General features: G+C 45.6%; 1 protein-coding gene across 1 annotated transcript in view; it reads right to left on the bottom strand.

Annotated features, from left to right (window-relative positions):
* The window catches only part of AKAP10 (A-kinase anchoring protein 10), a 32,418-nt gene extending 20,122 nt beyond the window's left edge, over positions 1–12,296 (bottom strand). The window contains exons 1-2 of the mRNA XM_035139648.2: positions 12,059–12,296; positions 1,118–1,165 (exon numbers count right to left, since the gene is read on the bottom strand). Of these exons, the coding sequence (XP_034995539.2) occupies positions 1,118–1,165; positions 12,059–12,080 (70 nt within the window). The 5' untranslated portion in view covers positions 12,081–12,296. The remainder of the gene's footprint in view (positions 1–1,117; positions 1,166–12,058) is intronic.
* Between the last annotated feature and the right edge of the window lie 5,717 nt (positions 12,297–18,013).

Raw genomic sequence — 18,013 nt, 5'->3', positions numbered from 1 at the left:
TGCCTTCACTATTTCCAATGCCTGCAAAATGAGTTTGTTTAGGCAAGCCTACCCAGACATGGAACTTATTGTGCCCACTTGGTCTTAAACTCTGTAGGTTCTCTCTCTATTTTGGACATCTTATTACATCTACTTGCTTTTAAAGTCTGTTGGTTTTATTAGTATCTATATATATAAATGTAAACTGGCCATGTCCGTTAGTATCCACGTTTCACCAAAACTGCTTGACCGAATGCGTTCAAATTTTGACACAATGCCACATGCGAATGTGAGAGCAAGCCCATACCGTTTTTAAAGACAGATGTCACACCTGGGCCAGGTAAAACCCCAAAAGCCACATGTTCCAGAACTCACAAATCAGACTAAAATGCATGCTGGGAAAAGAACCAGGTTGCAAACCAGCACCCTCTAGAGGCGGCTACACTGGTACTGCACCTATAAAACCTTCTCTCTCAACAGCACCTCGGCTCCCGTTTACATAGGCTGGGCCGAATGGAGGTCCTGAGTCGCCTGGGTGGGGGTTGGGGGGAGGAGGGGGCGGGATAGGTCAGGACACGGTGGGACCAATCACAGGGATGAGCCGGGGGGGGTGAGGGGAGGAGGGGGTCATGATACGTCATGGGTCGGGACATGGGGGGGGGGAACCACAGGGGTAAGCCAGGGGTGGGGGAGGAGGGGGCGGAATACGTCATGGATCGGCACGGGGTGGGGGGAAATCACAGGGATACACCTGTGTAAACAGAACACGCCTAAAACAGGGGGACTCTGAAGGTGAGGAGAGTCTGAAGGGGGACTCTGAGCCTCCATTTAACAGACTGAGTCACAGCAACGCGTGGCAGGGCCAGCTAGTTTTCTTATAAATATTTTATACTATTTCATGTAAACTACTGAGATTTCCCCCCCCCTCCCAAATTAAGCAGTATATAAATTTGTTTACATAAAGAAAGATAAAGGCTGTTTCCATAGAAAACTCCCTGTCTTTTTTGTTTTGTTTTGTTTTGTTTTGTTGCTGCAATAAACTGACCTGGACACCCCTCTAGACAGTGGGATCTAGTTGACCAGGCCTAGTTGACATCACCCTTCCTCCTCTTCAGAAATTTGAGAAACGGGCACTTACCTTTAATTGCTTTCACTTCGGTTACTTTCTCGTGCTCTTTGCCCTTCACTGCAAGACAAAAGAACATCCAGTGAGGCCCAGTCGCTTTCGCAGAAAAGTCAAGTCTGCCCTTCGGGGAAGGATGCTGAGTCTTCCAAGTTGTCCCAGAATGTGTCAAGGCGCTGGCTCATTTAGTCAGGCATTGTCTGAGTGGCACTGGCTCCCCAAGGTCCTAGGTTGGGGACCTCCAGATGTTGCTGGATTTCAAACTCCCATCATCCTTGACCATGGCCGTGCTGGCTGGGCCTGATGGGAATTGGGAGTTCAGCAGCATCCAAAGAGTACGTGGTCCGGATTGTGCATATTAACCTGGGAGGTGGGCGGTCCTCCTGGCAGAAGGCTGGAATCAATGGCCTTTTGGTCCCTTCCTAGATTCAATACAGTCAAAGCTTGGTTGTTGAACGTAATCTGTTCCGGAAGACTGTTTGACTTCCAAAACGTTCAACAACTGAGGATCAAAGGATGGTCGGCAAAGTCAATGGAGAAAAAAGAAAAAAACTTCCAGGAAGCCGTTCATCTTTTGAAAACGGGAGCAGTCACTTCCAGGTTTTTGGTGTTCAGGAGCCAAAATGTTCCAAAACGGAGGCGTTCGGGAGCCGAAGTTTGACTATACTAAATAAAAGCAGATAGTAAAGAGCCCAACTCCAGTCTTTTGTGGTGTCCCCCCCCCCATGTTTTGGACTACAACTCCCATCAGCGGTCTGGCCTACCCTTATTTAGAAATGTGCCCTGTTTTTCTACAGCTTTCCTCTTTCAAAAAGCCTTCTAAGTGGAGATTTGTATCACATATCTGAATTAAATTTGAAACTAATTTTACAGGTGTAAAAGTTGTTGGTTTTAAATTGTTTTATATGCAATTGTTTATTATATTTTTCAATTGTCTTACAATGAGAAGATCATCATCTTTCGCCCACCATTAAATGACTGAGGGAGCAGGGAAGGAGAAAAAAAATAAAAGTTACTGTCCTGAGATTATACCAGTGTATAAGCAGAATTCAAACGTCTGAAATGCTTCCAGCGCATTTTCTCTTATCCTTACAACAGCCCTGCAAGGCAGCCAAATACCAGTCACAAATTGCTGGGAGAGAGTGGGATCTAGAAGAATAAGGGCTTGCATACTGTCACCTGACAACTTCAGATCTCCCTTCAGTCACGACGCAGAGATGTGCCAAATTGCAGCTCCTTTCTCCTTGCCACTCAGCAACTCCAGTTCTTGTATACACATGAACAGCATCTTTCATTCACAAACCTCAGAACCTCCACTACTCTCTCCTTCAACACACACCACTTTGTTCTTTGAACATTTCAATGCATGTGCTTCTCAGATGAATGGAGCACAGCTAGCGATACTGAAGTGATCTTTTGCAGAGCGGCTGGTGATAATTGCCTCCATGGAAAATAAGCACAAGCCAAACAATGTGAAAACAGCCAACATAGATAATTGCCTCAAAAGGAAGAATTACAATAATTAGCCAAACGGAAATATTTGCTGCTGCCTTATTTGGCGGCAGAAGGGAGGCATCCTTCAGACGTTTAATAACTTAATCTTTAATACATCTAATCTGAGCCTTGGGTCTGAAAGAGGAGGCTTTAAGATAGGAGAAGTAAGCTCATCCACACACAATCTGAGAAGTGCAAGGATTTCTCAGGCAATGATTTAACAAGACAGGCTCTGTAGTTAAAGTTCACCACAGGAAATTCGCTAATTTTTACAAGACCCTCTGAAGTACTCGCTGCGTTCATTTTTATAAACCGGTACAGACACTTTCTTGCCGTTTGAACTCAAAAGGAGGAAGGCTGTTGTGCTTGGCACAGGGCTAACGGGTACTCCCTTCCCTCCCCATAACATAGGAAGCCGAGTTATCCTGAGTCAGACCACTGGTCCATCTAGCTCATTATCATCTACACTGACTGGCAGCAGCTGCCCATGGTTTCAGGCAGGGAATCTCTCCCAACTGTACCTGGAGATGCTGGGAACTGAACCTGGGGCCTTCCACATGCAAAGCAGATGCTCTGACACAAAGCCCCAATTCACACATGCTTCAACAATGTCATTGCCATGCGTTTCCCACAGAAGCAGGAGAAAGGAGGCTACACAGGGGAAAAACACCAAAATATTGTATGTACGGTATGTGTATTACATAAGTCGGCAAAAGTCACCGGCCTTTACTGGTTCTTACTAGCTGCCCGACTGCAGGCACACATTGTTAGCCATTTGTAGCTCTAGAGACACATCTCTGCCTAGTTACCTGGAGGGGTTTGATAATCACCACAGGCTACCAGACAAACGGTGTTAGAAACTGAGATATGGAAGCTAGGGGCTAAATGGCACCTTAAACCGAGGTTATGGGCGCAAAAACGGAATGCCTAGGCACGCTTTTAATAACAAGAATACAAAACTGAAAATGAATGAACTGCAGCTAAAACATTTTGTTCATTTTTCACATGGTCTAGTCCTTCCCCTGCCCACCCCCCTAATATTCTTAAGAGGGTCTCTTCTCCAGTCTTCAGAGAGCAGCTGGAAGTGGGGAGGCAGAAAAAGGTCCTCCTTTCCTTCCACTCTGCAGTTTTAATCTGAAATCTTAGGCACAGTACTGTACCCAGAGCTCAGAAACTGTTTGAGCTAATGAAATTCCCTGTCACAAAATGTGCCTAGAACAATGGGAGTTTCGAACACTGCAGGCAAGGGACTGTTGGTGAGCCTCGTGTTGTGAGGGGAAGGGAAATAACTTGATAAGGGCCTGCAGTTTTCACTGGCAGACCCCTTTTGAATGTGGTTATTTCAGCAGCATGATAATCTCTTACAAGGCTGAATTCTTTAAGTGAAGGAGTAAGCATACTTGTGAATCCTGCAGGCTCCTTTGTAGGCTAGCCTCCCCTCACCTGGTGATGTTTTGAACTGTAACTCCCATTGGCCTGGCTGGGGCCGAAGGGAGTTGTTGCCCAAACATTCAGATTGATCTGTGGCCTCAGAAATGCACATTGTGGCTATTTGGAAATATCTTCCAGACTTCATGTGCTGGAAATATCATGTTTGCCCCTTGGCAATCAGTGGCATAACAGGAAATACGTAAAAGGCCTCTCTGGCCTCAGTGCATTTACACCTCCACACTATCTTGTGAATTCCACTTGTTAAAATAACCGGAATGCTTGCTCATCTAGCAGGCAGCTTACTCACTCTCTTGATTCTCAGTGGCCCAGTTTGGTAAGCTGCAACCTCCCGCTGAAAGAGGACAAGCAAGGCTGACAGGCGCAGCCTTGCTGTATGAAATGCAGACCTTTCACAGGGCTTTGCATAATTCATCCGTAAAGTGCAGACTTGTATAGCCGGCTTAAAGGAGGAGGCAGATCTAGGGAACAGATTTTGCAAGTATGCATGAAATTCAAAACATTTACCGCCACTCAGGCCAAGTTCGAACTAGGTGCCATTCAGAGCAAGGACTGCATTTCTATCAGCTTCCTTTAATTGCTGTGGTTGTTTCAGATTGCCTTCAAAGGGTGATTTGAAACAAACACCAAGAGAACCAGTGTGGTGTAGCTTTTCAGACCTGGGTTCAAATCCTCACTAAGCCATGAAGCTCACTGGGTGACCCTGGGCAGGTCACTTTCTCTCTCAGCCTGACCAACCTCACAGGGCTGTTGTGACGATGAAAGAGGAGGGAGGGGGCTGCTTTATACTGAATCGGATCATTGGCCTACGTAGCTCAGCATTTTCAGCACTGAATGGCAGTAGCTCTCCAGGGTCTCGGGCAGAGCAGCCTTTCCCAGCTTAAACTGGAGATACTGGAAATGGTATCCAGAACCTTCTTCATGAAAAGCAAATGCATTATTAATTATCACTTATCAGACTTGTTAGTCGCTTGTTACCCAACCATCTCCGAGTGACTTACAACACATTTAAGAACATAAACACACCATCCCATTAAAAGAATTAATACAAAACACCTACAGTTCATATTATATTCACACATATAATGCACAGACAAATAAAGAACAGCGCACAACATTATCTCCGTCCATCAAAAGCCTTGGAATATAGGTAAGCATTTATTTGCCTGGTGAAATCTCTCAATGGGAAATACCAGGCAGACCTCACAGGGGAGAGCGTTCCATAGATGGGAATAAGTCCTGCTCTTTGCCACCACCCTCTGAACCTCCTCAGCAAGAGCACCTGGAGAAGGGCCTCAGAAGATGATCAGAGGGTTCTGGTAGGTTTGTGACTGTGACCTAAACATTGCAGCCCTTTTTCTAAATGGACTTGCCAAGGCCCTGAACTTTCATCCAGAACATGCACTCAGCTCCCCCCTTCCTTGATTTCCATGGGCTGTTTCTTCCAATAACTGCTAGAAACAATTCAGTCAAGTGTGCATTTATTCCATCTGCATCCTGCTGCAATGGTAGCTTACATTATTGATTTATTTATTATTTATTCATTCGTTGCATTAAAATTGTTAGTCACTTTATCTTGCCCAAGGCAACCCAAAGTAACTTATAGCCAAACCAAACCAACCAAAAACCTCACATGGTTTCCCTCCCACTTTTCTGTCTTCACAACAACCCTGCAAAGGTTGTAAAGACAGTGACTATCCAACATCACCCAGTAAGTGCCATGGATGCGTAAGGATTCAAACTCGGTCCTCCCACATCCCGATTACTATTCCACACTGGCTTTTTCCCTTGCTTCCCTTCCGGAGATGCTTCCAGGTACCGGTAACTTCCTTCTAATTGCTAACATGGTGCCGGGAACACAAACTTCACTTACGTCACCAACTTAGCTTGCCTGCGTTTCTGGTTACACCTGAATATTTCTGTTATCACCGCCAGCCTCATGCACGAGGGAATTACTAAGCAGGAATACAGAGGTCAGTTACATTTCAACGCGATAAAAATGCTACTGCAAGGAAACCTGGGAGGCATCCAACTAAGTTAAGACCATTGATTTCAAAGGGTCCACTCCATGACCCCACTATCTTTTAGAATCATCAAATAAGGCGCTGGCAGGGAACTGTTGTGAACCACCACTAGGTAGCTGCAGACTCTCGGGCTACAAAATCTCCATGTAGCATGAATGCCTGCTGTAGGCAGGAAATGTCTGCAAGCCTGATCACCTGCGGTGAGTAGGAATGACTTCCAGGTGACCAGGCTGGCAATGTTTGTTCTCTTCTCCCTCCCCTTTTATGCCGTTCATCTCCTATAGACACGTGGGAGCAGGAAGGATCTAAACCTCTCTGCAGGCCACCAAGATTTATGGATTTATTAGCAAAGCTGGGTTGACACATTGGTCCCAAAGAACAGGAGATAGGAACTTTCATGACTGCATCCCTAAAGCCACTAGGGTTGTGGAGCTAATAAGAGTTCCCACTGATTCAGAAAGTAATCTGAAGGCTCACTTCCTTGCACACGTCCAAAATGCAGTCAGCAGAATTTCTACTAGATTTACCACAGCAGTATTACATCATACTGAAAAACCAAAGGCTGCTTATAGATATACTTAGACAGACAAAGAATAAGTGGTCTTTTCTTTTACTGCCCACACATATTAGTGAAGAACCATTCAAGTTTCCAGGGTTTTCCAGCAATTTTCTGCTACAGAGTAGTAGTGAAACTCAAAAATTGTTATCACTCCCCAACTTAAAATCTCATTGTTGCACATAAGAAAACAAATGGCCTGGGCTTCTTAATGCTCAGTGAGCGTCACTTCCATAATCATCAGGCAGTTGGCATGCTTCCTTAGTCATTCCAGAATACAGGTGTTTGAAACTTCCTACAGTCACTTCTGGCTGCTGGTTTACATTTTTCAAAACCCAATTATCTGGAGAGGCTCAACCGATGCCAGTTTTGGAATCATTTCAGCACCAGGAAAAGACCTTTTAAAGATCTCTTAACTCTTTTTTTTTAAATGTTTTAAATCTATGATTGTATTACTGTTGACTTTTCTATTTTGATTTTTACTGATATTGTAAGTCGCTCAGAGAACATTGTTACTGGGCATATATAAATTAAAAGGAAAGCAAACTTTTCTCTTTTAAGCACCTCGATCTAAGGCATCTCCCTACAATGCCTTGCAGTTCTGACTTTTGCCAGCCCTGTTCTTTGTCTTCCAAAGTTTCCAGAAAAGCTCCAAATGGTACCTGGTAGTTATAGTCCAAAGTTTTTCCTCTGCTGATGTATTCCTAAAGGTAAAACAACTTTGTGCTCAGAACAATTTTGGGTAACTTGAACCTGACACGGAACTTCTCTCTATATCTTGACTTTAAAACTTCCTGCTTCTCTGCCCAGGAAAGGAAGTGGCATAACATGGTCACTATCAACCTGCCAGAGCAGTACTGATTTTTTTGCCCCGCCCTGTATTGTCCTCTGAGTTTCTCAGCCTGCAGAGGAGGAAGGCTGGGTGACCTGAAAGATTACTTTTTTTAAAGAAAAGAAAAAAGGAAGTATTACAACTTATTCACCTTCTTTACAGCAGGGGTTTTCAACCAATGTACTTTGGCACCCTGGGGTGCCTTGAATGATTGCCAGGGGTGCAACAAGCAACATTGGCCTCTGTCCCTCTTTCTTTCCCTCCCTTCTCTGATGCCCCCTTGTGTCTCTGCCTCCCAAAGGCTTGCATAGCTTTTTGTTGCAGCAGCCCTGGCTACAAGCTCTCCGGGCGAATGGTGCCTCTGGGGCTGGCTAGGGGGTGCTGGTTGCCAGAAGCTGAGGCAGCCTCAGAGGAAGGAAGCAAGCAGGTGAGGGAGCCCAGCCAGCTGGACCACCAGCCCTTGCTACTGGGAATGGACAGACAAGTGGAAGGCTGGGCAGGCAGGTGGACAGGCAGGCACCGTGCTGCCCTTTCTTGCGCTTACTGTGTGCAAGGCCTGCCTGGGAGCCTTTCCACCATGCAGGCCCGGCAGCATCCACTGCTGCCTCCCAAGGTGAGAACAGTGCTGGTCTCATTTTCACCGTGGGCCGGTCTCCAGGGGGCACTAAGGCTGGGGCATCCTCTTCCCAGGCCCCTGTGGGGCAGTGTGAGGAGGCATCTCTCTTTGGGGCGGGGCAGCTCAGAGACTGGCAGCTGCGTGGAGTACTCCCAAGGAGAGGAGAGAGGAGGCTGAGGGAACACTCCACAAGGGAGGGTGTTCGGAAAGGGGTGAGAAGGGGTGTCACATGTTTGTATGCTTCCCTACATAAACAGAAGGCCCATGCCCGATTCAAGCTAGTATAAGGAGAAGGGCTCTAGTTGAGCACCCCCCTAAATGGTGGTTTTCTACCTGGAGGGAACTTCTGACATGGAGAGGCATTCAAGCGCACCCCCCTTCCATATCCCTGCATTCTGAGGCAAGACAATTCCAAGGCCGGCCGGCCTGTATAATAGTTTACAGAGGGTATCTTGGCTTCAAAATGCAGGTGGATCTGCATTGAAACTCCTGGCCAGCGTCAAGGAGTGTGTCTAAGAATGGAGGAGAGTAGTTGAGGATGCCACCCTTGCCAGCTGCCCACGAGGCAAACTTGTTTTGTTGCTGGGATGCCTTGCGTTCGGTTTTCTGCAGCGCCAGGTATTCAGGCTTTTGAGAGGCCTGCTTGTGGGAAACTGTGGCTGCCACCATGTGGGTCCCACAACTGTGTCCATCTCAAGTCTGTTGCCCCCCTTGTTATCGAGGATCTCAGCAATGCTTTCAAGATCAGCGAGATAACCCTGATTAAAGGAAGGAAACATTGCTATGCAGATATTGTAGAGTCAGAGTAGGCACCTAAACAAGGAGTGCCCAGACACCAAACTGCTCCCTTTGGGGAGGGGGAGGAAACATCTTTGAGCGTCTTCGAGTGACCAGCGGTCAAGGGCAAAGTCCTGTTGGTGGGCTAGTTATGGCGTGCAAGCCTTACATTGTCTATTTTGGGATTCCTAACTATCCTGGACCAAAACAGATGTCACACTGCTAACCTGAGCCCCGGGACTGCTTCACTCCTCAAAATCTGATAAAAAAGGTCTCAGTGGTGTTTCAGGAAAATACTTGGGAGTTAGCAAAGTTCCAGAGACCGGTGCAACCATGAATTCCTTCCCCTCATTTCCCAGTACCATATTTAATCACGGTTTGAGCTAGTTAAAGAACCCTGCTTAAAGGACACTGCCACCCTTCAATACAGTAAAAGGGCAAAAATGGTGAATCAACACCCAAGGGAGGAGGAGGTTGGACAGAAGGAAATACCCAGCCTGTTCCCTTGTTGGCTATGGTGAAAGGACAGGCTGTCTTACAGCCTATAGCTACTGGCCCCAGGCGTGGGAATTCCAGAACTGGGGAGCAGCTCCCAAGGCTGGGCTGGGTCACAAAATAGCTGTTTTCAGTACAGGGTTTGTGTCGGTTAAGGAAAAGGCAACTTTAAATGAATCCATTGTACAGTTAGTGGGTGTATCAAGAGGCTGACTTTTACAAAAAGCCTTACACTTCAGCTGCTTTATAACAGGGAAACAATCCCCAACAAAAGTCTAACTCTAAAACACACACACACACACACACACACACACAGGAACTGCAATTTAATCAACATGATTCAGAAAATGGCAACAGGCACATTTTTATTATTTCCTTGTTCTATAATTGCTTCTCCTATTCTTTTTGGGGGGAAATATGAGAGCTAGTCCCACATTCCTAGAAAGAGATTTTTTGTTTTTATCCAGCCCCTCCCTTCCTACAAACCATGAAAAATGCTTAATGAGCAGCAACTTTTTAAAAAATGAAAATGCATTCATCACATTTCCATTGTACCATTGCTCCATGATATCCAGAGCCATTCACAAGCAGACACCACCACTATGGCTGGTGTGGCAAAGCAATATTTTAAAGACTGAAATGCACTATAGGATGCTGAAGAATGAAAAGCACTTAGGAAAAACCTGACTCAGGCAGATGGACTCATAAATGTTTCCTGTTAAGAGAGAGTGTGACCCCACAGAAGCTGACCAGAGCAGGTTAAAGGCCTTAAAGGTCAGCACAATGTATCCACTGCAACAGTTCATAAATGCAAAAGAAGGATCAAACAGCAGAGAGCAAGCACCCTGAAAGCCCTCACCATCAATATGTCAGCCACATCCCCTGCCTCATACTGTAGAAGCTCTGCCCCCCTAAATTTCCCTTAGAAAGGACTCAGACCTTTTTGCTTCAAGGGTGCTTGGGTCTATTTTAACAAGACAGGCAAACAGAATACGTACATCTCAAGTTACACTATACTGTATACTTTACTTAATATGGAAACGTTCCCCCAAACGTTGCAAATTTCTTGTTTTTGTTTAATGGCTCACTATCAAACTAGAAAATATTTTTAGCGGTGTGCATATCACTTTGAATAATTTCTTGCCTTGGAAGCGCAAACTTATGCAATTGCTAATATCGCTAAGTGAGGAGAGGGCTGTACTAGTCGTAGAGCACTCACAGCCAAGCCTTTGAAGATCAGGCAATCACCCGTTCAAGTCATGCAAACCCAAATTATTACACCAAGGAGTGCCTCAAAACAAGAGAGAAGCTGCATTCCTCAACACAAATGCAGCTATGTCAAATCTGCTGCCTTGGGCTTTGAGCTTACAGGCTATGAAATCTGTAGGAATGGGTTCTACCTAAGGGAGAAGCAATCATAAAGCAGCTCCTTGTTTTATGGCTGTTTGCTATTGTGATTCATTGAATATAATTCTTTCAGGCTTGGCTGCTGTTAATTATTCTAGTAGTAGAAAGCTAGTAGTCAGCAGATAGTTCAAGCCCACCAGCCCCTCGGTGGTCCAGGGGCACTGCAGCAAAAGCAGACGGCAGGCGCTGCCAAGAGGAAAACCAAGGTGCTCAAGGACATTCATGTGAGCCCTCCTTGCACATGGCACTGGGCGTGTTTGAAAATGACTTAGTGATAAAGGCAGAAGTTGAAGGGTCCTGCTCATTCAGAGGGAATTTCAAACTCTTTCAGATGCCTTTTCCCAGAAGCTTAGTTCACTCTCTTTTGACTGCCATGGCTGCTATTCCCTCTGTTTTTACACTAACAAGTATGATAACCCATCACCCCGTAACACCCACTTCGTCTCTACCTAGTCTCCTACTTGCCCAGTTTTTGCATTCCCCATAACACGGGTCCAGCAGAGATCCCCACCCAACCACTATGAGCATTCACTCCCAATACTTCCAAGACCACTGTCCCATTAGCATCCTGGAACCCATTCCCAATCGCTACATTAATTCTGTCCCCCAAAATAGCCACCCTCCAACGAACTCACCACCGTGCTCGTTCCTAAACCTTTTCATCCCCTTCCCCAGGCCTTTTATTCTCCACGCTTCCGATTCCCTCAATACCCTCACCACCCACCCACTGACAGCCCCCTTCGGCTGCCCATTTCTGCCACCACCACCAGGCCTCAAACTTTCGCTGCTTCTGGCCCAGCCTATATTCAGAGACACCCCCAAAAGCTCCCAAACCCCTCCCCACCCTCGCTATCACCCCTAACCATTGGACATGCTGGCTGCTGGCCCATCATCATCTGGGGGACACCGTGTTCGCTACCCCCCCCCCAAACACAGAGAGAAAGCAGGAACACCCACCTACCCCTTCACCCTCAAGAGCCCCCCCTTCGAACCCCCCCACCAAGGCAGCCCCCCATTCGTCCTTTTGCTTATCTCCCCCCATTCAGAAACCCGGACTCCCCTTCTCCCTCAGGAACAAGCACCCCCACCGCCCTTGAAACAAGATTTCTTTTAATTAAACCCCCCCACACTAAGTCGCCCCCCACACTCAGAAAGGCACACATACACACAGGCCCTCCCCTCCCCCCAAAAGACGCCCCGCCCCTTTGACCTCCCGGCAACCCCTCCCCCACATTTCACCTCACACCACATCCAACCCTTCTCCCCCCCCCTCACACACGGGCTTCTATATTATTATTATTTTTACCTTTCCGCTTGAAGAAGGACATGGTGGCGGCGGCGGCGCGGGGGCCGGGAGAGGGAGGCCCGGGCGGTCCTGTCTCCCTCTCAGGGCTCCTGAGGCAGCGCCTTCGTCCTGCTCTTCCCGCAACCGCCGCCGCCTCCCGCTCCCCACACGGCGGAAAGGGAGGCAGCCGCCATGTTGTCAACAACCGCCGCTGCCGCCGCGCAGGTTCTTTCTTCCGGCGGTCGAACGGTGAGGAAAGGCCTCGCGGGGCATTTCGGGAAATGTCCAGTGGTGGTTATTATTTATTTATTTTTTTAAAAAGTCAACGGTAACCGGCCGGCCTCTTGCCCTCAAACGGCATGGCCGCATGGGCGTCGGGGAAGGGAAAGCGGCGAATCGAAGCGCGGGGAAATGGGTTTTGATTGGAGGGTGTGCTCGAGGGAGCCATCTTGGACGAGGGCACGCCCCGCTGGGGAGATCGGTAGCACGGGGGCCATGTTAGAAGCGGGCAGGCCGTGCTGAAGAGAGCGGCCATCTTGGGAGAGGGCAAGCTCTCCCCCCTCCCTTTTCTCTTTCTCCACCCCACCGCCCGGCCGTTAGAGCCCGGAGGCAGCCATCTTGTGTAAGGGAACGGCCGTCGGCTAGGATAAGCCGTTCCTGGCTGGAAGTGATTCTGGTTCAGGCATATTGGTTACTGGCAGCAGCAGACCAACCACAATACAGTATCTCCTCTGCTAACGGAAAGGTATTAATATGAGAGAATCAGTCAATACTGGGCATGATTGCACGGGACCGCCTCTCCTGGTATGCCCCGCGGAGGACCTTAAGGTCCACAAACAATAATATTCTGGAGATCCCGAGTCATAAGATGGCTAGATTGGCCTCTACTAGAGCCAGGGCCTTTTCAGTACTGGCCCCAACCTGGTGGAACGCTCTTTCCCAGGAGACCAGGGCCCTGCGGGATTTGTCATCTTTCCGCAGGGCCTGCAAGACAGAGCTGTTCCGCCTGGCCTTTGGGTTAGACTCAGCCTGACCCCTGTGTTTTTCTCCCTCATGGCTTGGATTTATGGCCTACTTGAAATGAGGCTGCACTTTAAATTTTAATACTGTATTTTAATCTGTATTTTAACTAATTGTTTTTATGTTTTATTGTGGTTCTGTTGGTGTCAGCCACTTATGGCCTACTTGAAATGAGGCTGCACTTTAAATTTTAATACTGTATTTTAATCTGTATTTTAATTAATTGTTTTTATGTTTTATTGTGGTTCTGTTGGTGTCAGCCGCCCTGAGCCCGGTTTTTGACTGGGGAGGGCGGGGTATAAATAAAAATTTATTATTATTATTATTATTAGTATATAATTATAGTACATCACGCAATTTCTATTCATGTTAATACCTTATCTAACTTTCCATAGGATTTCAAATGAGGTGCTCTAATTATTTTCCTTTTCTTTGCATGTGTCAGTCTAAATATGTCCAATTATAAAATCCTGACCTTTCAGTTCCTGAAATTCCTCCAACTGCTGTTGTCTCTCAGTGTAGCTGGGGTGGGGCTTTAAGCATGGATAATCTCAAAATATCTCATTAGCTCCTTCCCATCGTGCTATTACACTCTCACCTTGCTTAATGTTTCTGGATAACAACATACTCCAACAGTCCACTCACTACTCAAGTCAACAAATGTGTCCAACACCAAGGATGAAAAGATTAAATCTGCTATGATCCATTGGTCTCGGGATATGGGACACAATATTAAAATCATGGGAAAAACTGTGGAGATTTGGGTTTAAATTCACAGCGTGTTATACTTTGAGGGAAAACTTCATTAAAATGATATATAAAATTGTACCTAACACCAAGTAAATTGGCAAAGATGTTTAAATCAGCTTCAAATATCTGTTGGAAATGTAAAGAAGTAGAAGGTTCATTTTACCACATATGGTGGACATGTAAAGTGGCTAAGGACTTTTGGGAGATGATTTATAATGAGATAAAAAAGATATTTAAGGTAACTCTCCCCAAAAGACCAGAAACCTTTTTATTAGGGATAGCTGGAACAGATGTCCCCAAAAAACAGGTAAATCTGTTTCTTTATGCAACATTGGCAGCATGAATATTATATGCACAAAAAAGGTACCTACTAAAGAAGAATGGCAACTGAAATTGTAGAATATGTAGAATTGGAAAGTCTGATTTGCTAAATTAGAGATCAAAAAGAGACTGACTTTTAGGAAGACTGGAAAAGGTTTGTAGATTGTTTAAAAACTCAATGTAAACATGTTTAAATGCAAGTAAGATTTGAGTAAGAACAACAGTGGAAAGTGGTGGTTTTTTGTGAAGAAGTTAAGGCATAGAATAATAATAACATGCAGCAAGAATTGGAATTTTGGGGAAACCATGGAGGGATGGAGGGAAAGTCCTAGGTTGACTGATTAAATTTGAAATATTGTTGAATTATTGTTTAGTTTTCAAATTTCTATAAATAAAATTTTAAAAAGACATTTGCGATGCCATCTGTGTAGTAATTCCAAGGAGTTTGGCCCAAGAAAACTAGAAACAGATTTGAAGGGTCATGAGTGGAGTCAAGGGTCAAGGGTGGAGTCTCCTTCTTTGGAGGTCTTTAAGCAGAGGCTTGACAGCCATATGTCAGGAATGCTTTGATGGTGTTTCCTGCTTGGCAGGGGGTTGGACTGGATGGCCCTTGTGGTCTCTTCCAACTCTATGATTCTCAAATTTTACTCCAATCCTTGAGAAGAATTTGTGTGCCAGTTTCTAGTTCCAATACCTTTCTAAAGGCTTCCTTAAATCTGTAAGTCACTTTAAGGCAAAGCAGAGTACACTTTAGAAACTAATCCATTGTGTTTAATTCATTTTCAAAAGGTGTTAAGGGTCTCAGAGCTTGTGCTTTTACCATTTCCTGTACAATTAAACTAGGAATTTGGTAAAAAGAAGTTGCTATTTGTTAACACCCCACTTCGATGACAGAGGTTTTCTCTAAACAGGATGGAAGCTTGGTGGATGTTTCAATCTATTAAATGAAGAGGATATCCTCTTTGGAGGAAGTTCACTGATGATCCTTCTTTGGTACCGTATGTATCTTCATTGTTGTAAATGCATTTGATCCTGAGATCCAAGCTGTAGACAACGTTTATGGATTTTGGACGGCAGGATTTCCTGTATATCTAGGTGTGGGCATCAGTCGGCTTGCTGTAGAGAAGATTTGTGGCTCTTGTGCTTTTCCAGTGCTGAGGAGGACGTTAAGGAAAGGAGTTTGTGACTTATCAGTGGTGCTGTTGAATGTAAGCTTGATAGCTGGATGAACAGAATGGACGTAATTGATCTTTTTGCCATTTGCCCAGACCATCAATGTTTCGCAGTTGTTTAAGTACTGTAGTTGGATGAATGGAGTGGGTGTAAATTGATAAATTGAGTAGATGTAATTGATAGGTTGGGACCCAGGTGGCGTGTGGGTTAAACCACAGAGTCTAGGGCTTGCTGATCAGAAGGTCAGCGGTTCGAATCCCTGTGATGGGGTGAGCTCCCTTTGCTCGGTCCCAGCTCCTGCCAACCTAGCAGTTTGAAAGCACGTCAAAATGCAAGTAGATAAATAGGAACCGCTACAGCAGGAAGGTAAACAGCATTTCCGTGTGCTGCTCTGGTTTGCCAGAAGCGGCTTTGTCATGCTGGCCACATGGCCTTGAAGCTATACACCGGCTCCCTCGGCCAATAATGCGAGATGAGCGCGCAACCCCAGAGTCGGTCACGACTGGACCTAATGGTCAGGGGTCCCTTTACCTTTACCTAATTGATAGGTTATCTTTGCCACTTGTCCAGACCACAAAGATATCATCAATGTATCGCCACCATATAAGTGGTTTTGTGAATGGACTACCTGAGGATGTATTTTCACATGATTAAGATCACCTTGGATCAATCTAAGTTCCTAAGGCAATTCCCTCCCCCCCCCCCCCGGTTCCATCCCATGTTCCAAATGCTTCATTGCGTTTGGAGGCTAATCTCCCCTCTGTTGAATTACAGACATGGCACTGTAGGACATTTAATTATTGGCTTTGCCTAAATTTAAACCCCACCGGTCTACTACCCTTAGTATTGCAAGATTGTCACGAGAGCGCTTGGGCTAAAATTGTCAACCAAAAGCTTTACTTTTCTGGTTTATCACCGCAACAGTTATTAACATTGGGCTTTAGTAAAGCAAATAATTTAATTAGAAAGTGCCTATATGATATTGAGCAACAGAATAATTTGGCCATAATAAGGAAATTTTGTCCATGGTATGATTATTTTCCACCTACCGTAGTCATTTTGACACATTGGCACCCTATTTGCAAAAATTAACAATTCCAAAATACAGGTGCACTTTCACTTATGCAAGATTAAATACACTGCCTTCAGATGTACTTGAGGGTCGATTTCAAAAAATTCCACTGGAAGAATGGTTATGTCCATGTGGAGATGGCAGTATTGAGTCAGTAGCTCCTGTGCTTCTAGCTTGCTTGCACTCTTTATAAAAATTTGAGGAGTGAGGTTATTACCCCTCTACTGCTATTCATACCAGGTCACTCAATCATTGTTACTGTGTCCTTTCTTCTAGCAGATCAAGATAATCAGGTGACAGCAAAAACTGCCAAAAAATTAGCAGGGGCAATTACAATAGTATATTTTATTTGATTATTGATGTAAACCCCCATAATGTATTCTGTATAGTTAAGGTTTTACTTCTATCGTCAGTTCATTTTGTTTTGTTTTATTGTTATGGCTAGTGGCTGATGCAAATAAAGATTCTTCTGATTCTGCTGATGATGATTTTGTGCCCTCTTGGCTCAGTACCATGTCCAGGGGAACCACCCACGCTGGTCTAAATCCAGCCCTGACCTTGGACAGGGCTGTAGCTCAGTGGTAGAACATCTTGCTTTGCATGCAGAAGGTCCCAGGTTCAATCCCCAGCATCTCTGAGTAAGGCTGGGAATATTCCCCCATCTGAAATCCCGGAGAGCTGCTGACAGTCAGTGTAGTCAGTACTAAGCAAGATGGACCAAAGATCAGACTTGCCATAAGGCAGCTTCCCGTGTTCCTCTTTAAATCAGCCTTTCATTTAGAACCATGAGGACTGGGACCTTGTTTTATTTTAAGGGAATAAATGTGGCTTAATGGTAAGAGCAACTGCTTTGCATGCATAAGGTCTCAAGTTCAGTCCCCAATGGAATCTCCATGTAGGGATGGCCCCCTTGTCTGAAACGCTGGAGAGCTAAGTAGCTTCGATCTTTTCAGACCTATGGCCAATGTTCAACCTGAGCAGTCTTACATATCCCAACATCCCATGCTATTTTATTGGAAAACACATGGGGGCGCTTGTCCACCTTTTTGCAAACTTACCGTAATTGCCTTTAAAACTTCTCTCTTGCAACCCAAAAGGAGAGTTCAGCCCTCAGTGGTATCTTTACTAAAGAAAGGAATCCTCCTTATAAATAAATCCAGGTCTGAGTGCAATATTATTTCCCTCAGCCTCTACCCACCTCCAGATCTGTTCCTGATGGACTTTTAACAGCAGTTGAAGCAGTAGCTGAGTCAGCCAGCCATCTAGCTCAGGGGTCAGCAACCTTTTTCAGCTGTGGGCTGGTCCACCGTCCCTCAGACCATGTGGTGGGCCGGACTATATTTTGGGGGAAAAGAATGAATTAATTCCTATGCTCCACAAATAACCCAGAGATGCATTTTAAATAAAAGCACACATTCTACTTATGTAAAAACATGCTGATTCCCGGACCATCTGTGGATTGGATTGTGAAGGCGATTGGGCCGCATCTGGCCCCTGGGCCACTATTATCCACACTGACAGTGACTCTGAAAGGCCCCCTCAACCTAGGCTGGTTCATTTGGGCCAATGGGGCACTGCCCCACCAACCTCGGTTCACCCTCAGCCAGCCCCCCATCTGCCTGCCTGCCTTCTTATAGTCA

Source organism: Zootoca vivipara, chromosome 15, assembly GCF_963506605.1.
Source record: "Zootoca vivipara chromosome 15, rZooViv1.1, whole genome shotgun sequence".
Taxonomy (NCBI): domain Eukaryota; kingdom Metazoa; phylum Chordata; class Lepidosauria; order Squamata; family Lacertidae; genus Zootoca; species Zootoca vivipara.
This window is presented reverse-complemented; position numbering and strand designations above follow the sequence as displayed.